Here is a 14,298-nt window from a genome sequence, read left to right as displayed (position 1 = left end):
CAAAAATAAGGGTTTTTTGTTAAAATGTGGGGTCTTAGAACAACTATTGTCCAGCTACAGCGCGTCAAAAATTAAAACAAAAATCAGTTTTTAATTTTTAAATCGCTTATGGTTAAAATTATAGTTAATGTAAAAGTTTATAAACAATTACTTGTATTTTGGAATTGTTTTATTTTTTTCGATAAGATCATTAATTCCTGTACGGCAACTTCTTTTTTGATCAAATATAACCAAAAACTATCGTACTAAATCATGGCCGGTTATAATTAATGGTACAAATTAAAAATTCGAATTAAAAAACAAATAAATAAATTGTGAAAATTTACAATATTTTGAAAATTCCTTATTATAAACTAGAAATGTTATATTCAAAACATTATGGCTGTAATTGACTTTTCATAAGTAAAATAATAAAAAAAACCATGCCGTACATTTTTAACTAGTGGATTTACATAGCTGATAATATTTTTCATTAAAACATTTTTAGGTCATTAATAACTATACGGCATTTACAAATTTTCGTCAGAAATATAACATGAATGAAAATGGCAATGCCGTACATATTCGTTGGAAGTCCAAAATGAGTTCAAGAGAAATTTAAGTTATACCGTAGAAATTATGATGGCATTGTCTTTAAGATTAAAAAAAAAATGTGGATAGATAATCGAAAAAATATTTTGAGAAATTTAGAAATTTAATGACGTGCAAGAAAGTATAATTTTTAAATAAATAACGAGCGTTCAAATAAAAACGTGGTCAAGTTGGTTCTGAAAATTTGGACGTAGGGCGTAACGTATAGCAAATGAACTTAAACGTCATCTGTCAAAGCGCTATATCGCCGCTATCAATTTTAATATTTTCGTTTTAAAAAGTGTTTAAAATGGTGTTTTCTCAAGAACAAAAAGTGTTTATCATAGAGTCCTACTTTAGAAATGGACGCAAGATTGATGGAATATGGAAGTATTCTATTGAGGAATGTTTCATAGAATTTCAAAATCAATTTCCCGGCGTTGTTGAGTACAAAATTTTTCAAAGTGCAGTTCAGCGTTGTGTTAATGTTTTTCGTGAAACGGGCAGTGTAACAAGAAAAGAAGGAAGCGGCCGACCTAAAAATCGGACTGAAGAATTAAAAGAAAATGTCCAACAAATAATGGAAAATGCGCCAAGAACTTCTATACGTGTTTTATCACAAATGGTGGGAGTATCAGTCGGTACCTGCCACACAGTGTTAAAAAAAGATTTCCGTTTGTTCTCCTATCGTTTAACTTGTCAGCAAGAACTTCATGAAGTTGATTTTCCGCGAAGGGCTGTATTTTGGGAATGGTTTTTAAACAACTACGGTGAACTTCATAATATCACCTTTTTTTCTGATGAAGCCTGGTTTCATTTAAGTGGTTACGTAAACTCACAGAATATGAGAATGTGGTATTCTGAAAAACCAGATAACTTTTTTGTCGAGGGCCCACTGAACGCTCAAAAAATTGGAGTTTGGTGTGCTCTCAATCGAAGGAGGATTTATAGACCTATTTTTTTTAATGGTACTCTTACTGCGCAAAGGTATAGGGAAGAAATTATCGCTCCTTTTGTTAACCAGCTGGAAGAAAACAAAATTACAAACTTTTACTTTCAACAAGATGGCGCAAGGGCACATACGGCAGGCGAGACGATGAATATGTTGAGGGAAGTTCTCCAAAATCGACTAATAAGTCTCAATGCTGAACATGAATTTCCACCGAGGTCATGTGATATTACGCCGTGTGATATCTTTTTGTGGCCTTACCTTAAAAACACTATTTTTGAACTGCCTATTCCTGATTTAAACCATCTGCAGGCTCGACTTATAGACAAGATTCGTGAAATTAACAATACCCCGAGCATCTTAGAAAATGTCTTTAATTCTTTGAGGAACAGGTGTGAAAAGTGCTTGGAACAAGGAGGGGGACACTTTCAGCAGCTGCTTTAATTGTTTGTTATTGTTATCACGATTATTCATTAAAATAAAGTTATATAGTCATTAACGTTATTGAAACTGACAGCTGCTATACAGCTCGTTGAGAAATGAGGTTAAGTTGGTCGCTATAAGCTACTCCCTACGTCCAATGTGTCAGAGCCAACTTCGACCACGTTTTTATTTGAACGCTCGTTATAATAATAAACAATTAATTTTAACTCAATATTCATGAGAACTTCTATATAGATACTAACATTTAAAACAGTAATATAATATATGTTTTGAAGTAACAGTACCCTCGCACTTGTGTATTTGCAACTTCTGTCACAATTGTTTCAACAATTTATTTATGTAAACATTGTGATGAAGCCACTAGCATACAATATATGTTTAAAATTAGTAAAAATAATTTAAAAGTGCATTTGTTACAAAAACAACTTTTAAGATTGTCGGTTATAAACATGAATAAAACCACATAAAAATGTACACGCCGAAAAGAAACAAGAGACAGACAAAGAAGATGTTTCGATGGCCAGCTAGAATCTCGAAGCGGTAATTTTAATTTTAAAATAAAAATAATTCAAAATTTTTAAAAAAATATTCGAATGCACATTTTTTTATCGATTTTTTAATAATTTTTTGGATTTTGAAAAAGTTTTACTTATGTACTTGTGAAAAAAAAATAATATATAAGCTTCTTCAAATTTATAAAATTAATAATTTCCATATCGACCTATGGTTTTTTAACGACATATTTAAAAATTATTTTACATCTGATATAATGTTTTAGCAACAATGCCGACCATTGTCCAATAACCGGAAACCATAAGGGTCAGAATAGGGGTTTGCACATCCGGGGTTTCTCACTCCTGTATCGACAAATATGTACGGCATTACTGAAAAATATTTCTATATGATATTGTAAGTCTTATTATAGAAAGGCCGTACAGTAGTAAATAATTTGTATTAAGGAGGAAATGGTAGTAAAAATAAAATCAATTCTTGCAAGTAATACTTATTTGCAAAAATATATTTCAAGCCATTGTGAACCATTTTTTTTGTACGGCATTTTGTTTTTGTTGATTATTGTTGTCATTATTAACAAAATATATTAATGCCCTACAAAAATTTTTCACCGTGAAATCCTACTTTTCAGAGGGAAATTAATTTTCCTGTAGTAAGCACATGTTTCATGAAAAATGTACGGCATGGACAAAAATGTCATTAATTTATAAAATAGGATTAAAATTAGTGAATTTGATGTTGGTTCAAACCACCCCCCAATACGCTACTTACAAATAGAGGGTCGCATCCTGTATTCCTAACCCCTGTATCAGCAAGTACGTACGGCGTCGTCGCTTAAAAATTTATCTATGTATCGATACGAAACGAAACTTGCAGTATAAACTGACTTCCGGTATTGCTATTTTTGTACGGATTAGGTGGAGGTTCATTGGCGAACCCCCCCCCCCACACCCCGGGGGTCAGGATTAGCTTACCTGTGTACTCATCTGTACCAACAAGAATTGACGGCATAGTTTCGAAAGTTATTGCTATATGTGGTAGTATTGATTTATAAGTAATTCATGCTGGGTCAAATGACCCCTTGAAAATTTCCGATGGGCTTGTAGTATAGTACACATTTCCTACTAAGAAACCGCGCACTATCTGATAACTCCCGCTCTGACATCACCAGATCCTGCTGCACAAACAAACCCACCGCGAAATCCTGCACAGATGCATAATTAATTACCTATTTTTTTCTCGTGCACCATCCTCTGTTTTTTTTTTACGCCTCATCTTCCTTACGTAAGCACAGCGGACCAGACAAACTAGGTCCCGTTCGCCAATTTACAGACAATACCGTCTCGGGCCCATCTCGATTGAACATTGGGGTCACTCAAAACGAGTCTCATGTCCGAAGCTACGTAGCGCATATTTTAACTATATAACTTTCACTAGCGTTTCTCAATATTTCAGTACAGCCAATATAACACTGCGACACGGCTTAGTGCAAATTTATTCCGTCCATTAGAAGATATCGCCTTCCCTCGACACTTAATCATGGAATCGGTAAGTTATGAGCCACTTTAGAAGGTTAGTTACGTAAATTTGTCTGTATGAGTATTTTTTTTTAAAGTAATGCATGTACATCAATTATAGTTGTTCTAGAAGTGGTACTGTGTTTTCAAATTCATCGATCTGTACGGTAACCTTTACCTGTTTCTAAGATACTGTTATCACGATGGGATCTGTTGATATTTGGAGGAATATTTTTAAAAGGGCGTTTCCTATTTGTTAAAAACATTCCTCGGTGTCAAACATATGCAGTTCGATTATTTTGCTTTATTAGATCATGGAAATGTCGTCTGAAAGTAGCGATATAAAATGCGGTGGTGAATCTGGGTCAAAACGAATTTAATTTACGTGTATGCAAGTTAAACTGGGGAAAGACGTGTATATTTTGTATTTTTGTCATTGTTATCACATTGTATGCCATTTCCATTTCGACGTTTTCATAATCTTCTCTTCCTTTGAAACGGTGTAATTTGTTTTGTGACCTTCTAGCCTTAATTGATGACACCACAACGCTGTTATTCAATTTGGTTTCCTTGAAAAAATGTGGGTGTTATTGAAATTAAAAGATATATTTCTTTCTCAATATTTTAAAGACATACTATTATTAATTTTGTAAACATGTTCACGATATTCCTCATAGTTATTTGTTTAAGTAAGCAGTAAAGTACAAGATTAGACGAGGCGCAGCCGAGTCTATTAAAGCAAGCAAGGCATTAAATCTACTTTGCTGTCAAGTTAAACACATAATTTATTCGCCGATCAATTTTAATTTTATCATATTAGCAAACAAAGTTATTTATTTTATATATTATTAAAATTGCATGATACTTTTTTTTTAATCCATAAAAATAACTATTTATGATTCGAGATGGAAGAATTCACATTAACTCCTCCAGAAATTATCGAATCAGTAAAGCAAATAGTGTAACTTATTACCATAAAAATCGAAGAAGATATATCAGCAAACGTATAAAAAAATTTATTGATTACCGGGCTCAGAATAAGATTATGTCTTTCAGAAAGTGTACTATTGGTATATTTAAACAATTTTCGTTCATTTAACGTAACAGTACCTGAATGTAACATTATTTCTACAAAAAAACGCCAGTGGTGTATTTTTTGGAAAATGAGGGGGCACCTGCAGAACGCCACTGGTTAAATCTGCGGGGTTAATATTGGAGCATTCCACGTCAAATCGACCACTTTTAACCCCTTTCGATTTGGCTGAAATTTTTTTATTGTTTTCTACCCATTGAAATCCTCTGAGAATTTTTTCACTCAACTCAAAAAAAGATGAATTTTTGAAAAAAATTGTTTTTTTTTCAAATAACCATAACTTTTTCAAAAATTGAGTTATCGGGACGTTTTGTTTTTCAAAATTTTTGTATTTAACTGTACTTTTTTGAAAACAAATTGATCAAAATTATCTGGACCTATCTTCGCTGTTTTTTTTTCAATTTTCGAAAAAAGAAAATTTCTCGATGATTACCATTTTTGATTTTTTTTTCTTATAAAAAAACAGAAATTTTTTATACATCCCCAAATTTTTTCAGTGGTGATTTTTCGTTTTCTATTTTTTTTTATTGATTGAAAAATTTTTTTTTTTCAAATTTATCTTATTTCACGTACCATTTTGAAAATTTTTGAAAATGTATATCCCAAAATTGAAAAAAATTTATTCTATACAGCGATTGATGACAATTTCAAAAAGTCTTGTTTCAAAATTATTTATTTGAGTTCAAATGCTTTGCATGTCTTTTTTTAGAGCCCACTGTTCGTCCAAAAATGGACAAAATAACAACTTTTTTTTAATTTTCTTTGTTTTTGGATGTAGTTTTCTAAAAAAAACTACAAAGAAATTATTCAAAACGATCATCTATTTTTTCTTAACTTTTTCAAAAAAAATCGAAATTTTTTTCGTTTACCACTATCAATTATATCTTATTTCACGTACCATTTTGAAAATTTTTGAAAATGTATATCCCAAAATTGAAAAAAATTTATTCTATACAGCGATTGATGACAATTTCAAAAAGTCTTGTTTCAAAATTATTTATTTGAGTTCAAATGCTTTGCATGTCTTTTTTTAGAGTCCACTGTTCGTCCAAAAATGGACAAAATAACAACTTTTTTTTAATTTTCTTTGTTTTTGGATGTAGTTTTCTAAAAAAAACTACAAAGAAATTATTCAAAACGATCATCTATTTTTTCTTAACTTTTTCAAAAAAAATCGAAATTTTTTTCGTTTACCACTAATAATTATTTCTTATATTTTATACATTTTCAAAAATTTTTAAAATAGTTGTGAAATAAGCTAAATTTAAAAACAAAAATTTTTTTCAATCAATAAAGAAAATAGAAAACGAAAAAACACCACTGAAAAAAATTGAGGATTTATAAAAAATGTCGTTATAAGAAAAAAAAATCAAAAATGGTAATCATGGAGAAATTTTCGTTTTTTTCGAAAATTTAAAAAAAAAACAATGAAGATAGGTCCAGATAATTTTGATCTATTTTTTTTCTCAAAAAGTACATTTAAAAACAAAAATTTTGAAAAAAAAAACGTCCCGATAACTCAATTTTTGAAAAGAATTTAAAGAAAAAAAAGCAGTTTTTTTTCAAAAATTCATCTTTTTTGAGTTGGGTGAACATCTGTGAAAAAATAGAGGTTTTCAATGGGGTAGAAAGCAATAAAAAAGTTTCAGCCAAATCGAAAGGGGTTAAAAGTGGTCGATTTGGCGTGGAATGTCCCTAATTACATTCAATAAAAGATCTAATTGAAGTGAATTAATTGAATACGCTGTAGTAAATTTCATTCAATTCTGTCAGCGCATTACAAAGATACGATCGAAAATATATGTCGGATACACTGGGTGGACATAAGAATTAGTTTACTCCATTGTCTCCATGGAAATAATAAACGGTTGACGTGATACTGTTTATTTTATTATAAGTTCGAACAGTAAAGAAGTGGAGCTGTTATACAAGTTATAAAATAGGATCTAACGGTCCGCCACTGTCAGCCCTAGCAACCTGTTCACTACTTTTCTACCAAAACAACAATAACAATAATAATAATAATAATAATAACAAAAGACATACGGCTATGAACCAATTGAATGATGCAGTTGCTTCCCGGGATTTCAGTTTTGTTGCGTTCACATGGGCGTTACCCAGTGCATTCCTCTACCCTATCAATTTACTTTTTACCAAACTCCATCTAAGGAAGTGTTTACAAAAGTTAGATAATGATGGTCTATCACACACATGCTTAAACTTAACCCTGAAGAGATAACAATTTGGTACTCTAATATTTCTGTAACATGAACAAAAACAAGCCCTCAACATTCCATCGACGGTGACAGTTCTTCGAGTGGCTACGAATTCATAAGCGGTTACATATAATTTTTTTGGAAATTTTAACACTGCAACGCACAAAAAAAATTCTGCGGTATTCAATTTTACGAAAACTTAATTACGCACTTTTGAATAATTATATTACCTTTTTTAATGAACGATCAAAGGCTAATTCCTCAATCTGATTTTCACCTTGTTTAAGCCGCTATAAAATCCAGTGTGTAATTGGAAATAAGCGTTATATTTTCCTGCCAAGGCCGTGTTTATCAGCCACAGTTTTTTAATTGTAACTTTCTACAACACGCGCAAATCATACGCGTAACTTTTAAATTGTGCTGCCTATTAGTTCAATCAACAATCACTTATTAACAATAATTAATTGCTGCCCACATGTGTATGTATAAAAATTTTAATAATCCTTCATGTAACGACAGGTTACTCACTGGATAATGGATGACTAATGTTTTCTGGTCAGGATGTTACAGAGGTAATAGTCCAGTCGAAATAGATCATAAACCCTGAAGACTTAAAAAATATATTGGTAGATATATTATTGTACTTTATGACAGGGGAGGGTATGTAGGATGATAATATCAAAAAATTAGCTCGAAAGACGTTGGGAAAGTGCAAATAGGTAGCAAAATTACGTGTTTTTTTCAGTTTTTTTACTGGCCAATGAGAATCTAGACGACCTCTCGGAAAATTAGTTACTTTATGTTGCAGGCAATTAAATTACCTACAATTTAAGATACTTAAAGTTATATTTCACCAATTTGTTGACTGTAAAATAAAGGTCGAACGCGGAAAAATAAGTTTTCGAAAATTGCGCATTATTATTGCAAAAAGCGATGGTGGTGGATGAAATTTTTGGGAAAGACGGTCAATCCAAAGACCAACATGTGTGCCAAAAGCCGATTCGATTGACCTTGAAATTGTTGCTCTAGGTATTTATTGAATAATTTCGTTCGTTTTTATTTGCAACTAATTGTTTAATTAGTAAATTAACATTTTTTCAGTCATTTTTAAACAAATTAAATTTGAAAAATTAAATTATCAGTAAATGCATATGTCAATCCAACTCTTTAGGTACAAAAACAACTAATGATCGAAACTCTACAACGCCTGTGAGCTTGGGAAAAATGAATTGAAAATAGCATCTTCTTAGATAACAAATTCCGCCAACGCCAAGCTAATGAAGTTTTAGGGCTGAAATTTTTACCACTTATTAAGGGTGCAAAAAGCTTAAAAAATCCCGAATTACAAGTGTCTGCGATGAAAATTGCATTAATTATTAGCAATTGAAAAAAGCGGACAATTTCGACCATTTTTGAGCTATTGCGCATAAACAAATTGTCGGAATTTAATCGGACTTGTCTTATTTTAATACCTACCTTTTTTGTAGAAACCTTTTTTTCTCTATGAATAACAGTTTTTTTACGCCGGTCGAAAAACTATTTTTCCATAATTTTGACCATTGTTTTAACAGTTTACCAACTAGTCTCGAGTAGATTTTTTGATATTTTGTTTATAACACGTTTCTGAACAATATTCCGCAGAGAAACTTCTAATAGTATTTTTTTCCCGAAAAATATATAATGATTGGCCTAATATCGTAGATATAGGTTCCAATTGATCCAAAGAAATGTATCGAAAAAAAAAAATTTCAACAAGTTGAAATTAAGTAGAACAGCGTTAGAAATAAATTGTCTCAGGGTCAGGCAAAAGCAGCTCGGGAATTCGCTCTTTTTGCATTAAACAGAACTTATTTTTAAGGTAGAAGGTGGTAAATTAATTCCTGCCAATAAAAGTAGAATTGAATAACAGTAAATTAAAGTTTTTATAATAAGAATAATAGCTATTTATGGTACTAGTGTGGTACGATATATATGTCACGCTGGTTAATTTTTCCAAGTGACGTATATGACGTAACACACGAGTGTCATACAAAATTTTATCCAACACTTTCATGTAATTTCGTTTTAATGATAAATAAATCAATGTCACAAAAAGTAATTTAACGAAATGAATGCATTTTTAAACATTACAAAGGATGTAAATGTATACAAACAATATTTTTTGAGTTGAAATCACGTTGAAATCCCAAAACCAAGGCTGAAAAAATGGAAAATGTGGAAATTCCATCTGAAATTTTAGAAAAAGCTAATGCGACTACTGCAGGCATCATTCCGGAGAAATCAAAATCTATATACAATAAAGAAGGAATTTCAAGATTGGAAAATCAAAGACGGCGTAACTAGAAAAATAAACCAAACATTTGTCTTTTTACGATTTCTATAAGTCACTAGTGGGTTATAAGTCATAACTTGTGTCTAGTGACTTATGACTTATAACTCACTAGTGGGTTATAAGTCACTAGTCATAACTTGTGACTAGTGACTTATAGGCCACATTATACCTTTAAAACCAAAGAAATTATAGTATCACTATATACAAGTGTTGAATAAAATAACTAATTTTCTGGCAGGTCGTCTAGATTTTCATGGGCATTTATGTTATTTGTAGTATTTTTATTTTTTCTCTCTATTTTTCATAGTTAATTTCTCTTTTACATTTTTTTTATATTTTATTACTAGACTTAACATATCCTGTTATTGGGCATCGCCTGTTGGATGTGTATTTTAAATAAATAAATGAATAAATAAATAAATAAAATTCTTTAGTTAGTTTTTTTTTTAATATTATCATTTTACATACCCTTACCCGCCATAAAAATCAATAAAACGTTTACTAATAAATGTTTTCCGTTCAAACTCTAATTTGACTGGAGTATAATGTCTTGATTGTAATATGAAACAATGCAAGTCAGGTGAGAAACGACGGATATCAGTTTTTCGACGCGATACAGTAATTATATCGCAAATTATTGCTTTCTAATTTCTCTTTAGACCCCGTTTTTTTATAAACAGCGTGGTAAAATCCAGAAATACACAAGATTTCTATCATGCGACTCAAAATTTCAATAGTTGCACTGTTTAACTTCGACGTAGGTATTAGGGCTTTTATTTTAAATTCAATAAATATAGACCAAAAAAGTTACACAAATAAATCAGACACTTGTTCTTTTGATCAGGCGAAAAAGAAGAAAACTTTCCAGAGGAAGATGAAGAGGATGGCAAGAAAGAATATGATTAAATTAATTCAAAGTAAACATAACAGAAACAAAACTAAACCGTGCACAGTTTAAATTTAAGCAGAATCCGATCCTGTTCCGAACGCTTACGAAGGGCAATGGTAAAAAACAAAGTGTATAACCTTATAAAGTTAATTATTTCATTGTTTCGTCACAGTACATTGTATTTTTGTGTTTTCAGGGTCTGATCAAAAGGCCAGACTAGTCATATCAATCAAAATAGTTATAAATAAGTAAAAAGTAATACCGCGAAATCCTCAGTGTATAAGTTTTTATAAAATATTTAACAATAACACAATATCGATAAATTAAGTAATATCCTTTTTCCTTTGTACACGCACAACAATAAGTAAAAAATCAAAACATGCCCCTCTAACTACAAGGATTCCGTTCAAAGAAAAGTTCAAATATTGACGTCAGTTCGTGCACACAATATAATTCGCGGTGACAGATGTTTACCCCGTAAAATCCATTTTATATATTGCGATACCCGGCAAAGGTCATCCTATATTATTTATAGATACAGAACCATTGATTTCACGATATTAAATTTTATATTTTCCGCGGAACCGAAGGAAACCCACGGAAACGGCTTTACAAAGGAAAACGCAGGAGTTAAATTCCACAAATCTGAAGTAAATTTGAACAAAACTGATTAATTTAATAGTTATTTAAGATAGAACTGCAAAAAGTAGGCAGACTGGTTAAAAACAAGAGCGAAGAGATTGTTTATTTCAGTGTTTAGCAACGGTAGGGTGTGTTTGTGTGTCTTCATTGTTATATTTTTGAGTAATTATGAAAAAAACGAATAAAAAAAGACAACAGTTGACAACTAAGCTTCCTGATTGTGTCCAGCGGCGAGGTATGAAAGAAAGGTAGCCTCTGTATAAATATGAGCCCCATTCATCACCCTGTATAGCACTGTCGACTTCTCAACTTTAAATATTGAAATCTATACTTTTCATAATTTATTGATCAGTTTTCGATGTAATTTGTTATCTACTACGAAAAAATTCATGTCACCTTTAACTTTTACTGTTTGATAGAAACATATTCCGTTGCTTTTCCAGATATTCCTCATCGGCATAGTTCTCGCCACCTTTTGCGGCGAAATCCAGCTTCTTCCTGTAGAAGAAGAGATCACGACCCCGCCCCCACCCCCAAGGCCATACGCGTTCGGCTACGCCGCTGGCAGGTACCCCGGACACATAGACAGGACCCATTCGGAGGTATCCGATGGATCGGGAGTCGTACAAGGTATGTCATAAGATCCGGGTATGTACAGGGTTAGTCACTATAATCCGACAACTTATTGTGAGTTTATTATTGAAATTACAAAGTTTTTAATACAAAGGTTTTAGATTTTTTATGAATTTTTATAATACAGTATTAAAAAAACAATTGAATAATGGAAATCACTAAATTAAAGAATTTTTTTAGGAAAAAAGAAATGGTTTTAGATTTTTTATGAATTTTTATAATACATGATTAAAAAAAACAATTGAATAATGGAAATCACTAAATTAAAGAATTTTTTGTAATGGAACACCCTATATATTAGTGCATACTTAGCTTCGTTAAATTTTTCTCTTTTCAGAAATGTATACGTTACTGTTTGATTCAGGACTTTTCGACATATTTCAACAATTTTTGAAAAAAAAAACAGGAGGGGAATTTATGTATGACGGATCGCAGTGGCTATGGACGGGACACGTGGAACAAACAAATGACTTTGACAGAAGTTTATTTATCATCATTAATTTATTTCATATAACAAACTATTCTAAGAAAGAAACAATGTTTAGTGAGAACGAAAAATTTGAAGTTATCCGTTTATTTTATGATAATATTTATTTATTTATTTATAAAGGCTACTGTTACATACACAAAAAAGTGTTTACAATAATAAAAATCATTCTTAACTTTAACATAATTTTAATACCTAATTAATAAAAACCAAACCGGCAGGTCTTCCAATTTGATTTTCAAGAAAACGCAGGTATCTTTCCCCAGTCAAAGCACCTTCAAATTTTTCGTTCTCACTAAACATTATTTCTTTGTTAAAATAGTTTGTTATAAGAAATAAATTAATTATGATAAATAAACTTCTGTCAAAGTCATTTGTTTGTTCCGTGTGTTTCGTCCATATCCACTGCGATCAGTCAGACATAAATTTCCCTCTTGATTTTTCAAAAATTGTTTTAAACTGAAATATGTCGAAAAGTCCTGAATCAAACAGTAACATATTATATATGTTTGAAAAGAGCAAATTTTAACGAAGCTAAGTATGCACTAATATATAGGGTGTTCCATTAAAAAAAAATTATCTCTAATTTACATCATCACCCTGTTGACTTGCCCGCGAATATTTGCAAGAGCCGGACCAGTATTTCGACAGGCGTACTTTAAGGTGACGGTTGACAAGACAAACGTTGTTTTACATATTGTAAGCAAATGAGGAGGGTTTGTCCGTACTGCGAAGCCTAGCGGTGACGAAAAAATATGACAAGCTGCAATACGTGGCTGACGGATAAGGTGCTTTGGTCCTCAAGTTGAGAAGGTTGTTTTTTAGACCACTTGAAGCTTAAGGTCATAACGATTCTTAAATTTTTTTAATACAAAGTGGATTAGACAAAAAATAACATGATGAATAACATGGTGACTTTCTTGTTAATAACATTCCCCAAACAAATTTGAATCATGATCAATTTACTGATGCAGTTATAGATAAGTATAATACAATTTTTACTGAAGATGGGTTTTCGTTTTCTGACGTAACAACTGAGGAGGTAAATAAAGCAATAAGTACTATAAAAACTCAAGCTAAAGGCTCTGACAATATTAATCTAAGGCTTCTTAATATAGTTATGCCACATTTAATACCACATATTACATTTATCATTAATACATGTCTAAAGACAGGGACATTTCCATCTGCTTGGAAAGATGCTAACGTATTACCTTTACCTAAAGTTGATAACCCTCAAGATATTACCCAATTTCGTCCAATAAGTATACTCCCAACTATATCTAAAGTTCTTGAAAAAGTTGTGTGCTGGCAGTTAAGTAGTTATTTATCAAAGAAAGAGGTATTGCCCATAACTCAGTCGGGATTTAGAGAAAAACATAGTACGACCACTGCACTTCTGCACATAACTGATGAAATTTATTCCGCTAATGATAATAACTTAAACACATGTCTAATTTTGCTCGACTTCAGCAAAGCATTTGACACATTAAATCATAAAATTCTTCTACAAAAACTTAAATATTTTGGTCTTAATCCAGTTGCTATTTCATTTTTTCAAAATTATCTTTATGGTAGACGCCAGAGGGTTTTTCTAAATAATAAATTTTCATCTTATAAAATACTCAATAAGGGCGTGCCTCAAGGTAGTATACTTGGACCGATTTTATTTTCTATATATACTGCTGACTTCGCCTCCTATTTGAAACATTGTAAAATGCATCAGTACGCTGATGATACTCAACTATATTTTTCTTTTCACTTATCTAATATACCTTTAGCTTCAGAATATATCAATGAAGATTTAAATTCAATAACAATGGTCGCACGAGCACATAATCTATTATTGAATGAAAATAAAACCGAAATGATAATGTTTGGAAATAAATCTGAAAGTATTATAAATGACCTCAATTTCAATATTATTTTGTGTAATAAATCATTAACGTTTGTAAAACAAGTTAAGAGTTTAGGCTTACGAATTGATGATAGACTGCGGTTTGATAATCATGT

General features: G+C 31.2%; 1 protein-coding gene across 1 annotated transcript in view; it reads left to right on the top strand.

The window, feature by feature from the left end:
- Positions 1-3,898: 3,898 nt before the first annotated feature.
- LOC108911656 (cuticle protein 16.8) overlaps positions 3,899-14,298 on the top strand; it is a 29,434-nt gene continuing 19,034 nt past the window's right edge. The window contains exons 1-2 of the mRNA XM_018716642.1: positions 3,899-4,024; positions 11,609-11,795. Coding sequence (XP_018572158.1) covers positions 4,016-4,024; positions 11,609-11,795 — 196 coding nt within the window. The 5' untranslated portion in view covers positions 3,899-4,015. The remainder of the gene's footprint in view (positions 4,025-11,608; positions 11,796-14,298) is intronic.

This window comes from Anoplophora glabripennis, unplaced genomic scaffold, assembly GCF_000390285.2.
Source record: "Anoplophora glabripennis isolate ALB-LARVAE unplaced genomic scaffold, Agla_2.0 scaffold537, whole genome shotgun sequence".
Classification (NCBI taxonomy): domain Eukaryota; kingdom Metazoa; phylum Arthropoda; class Insecta; order Coleoptera; family Cerambycidae; genus Anoplophora; species Anoplophora glabripennis.
Note: the sequence above shows the minus strand (reverse complement) of the source record. Positions and strands in the feature narration are given on the sequence as shown.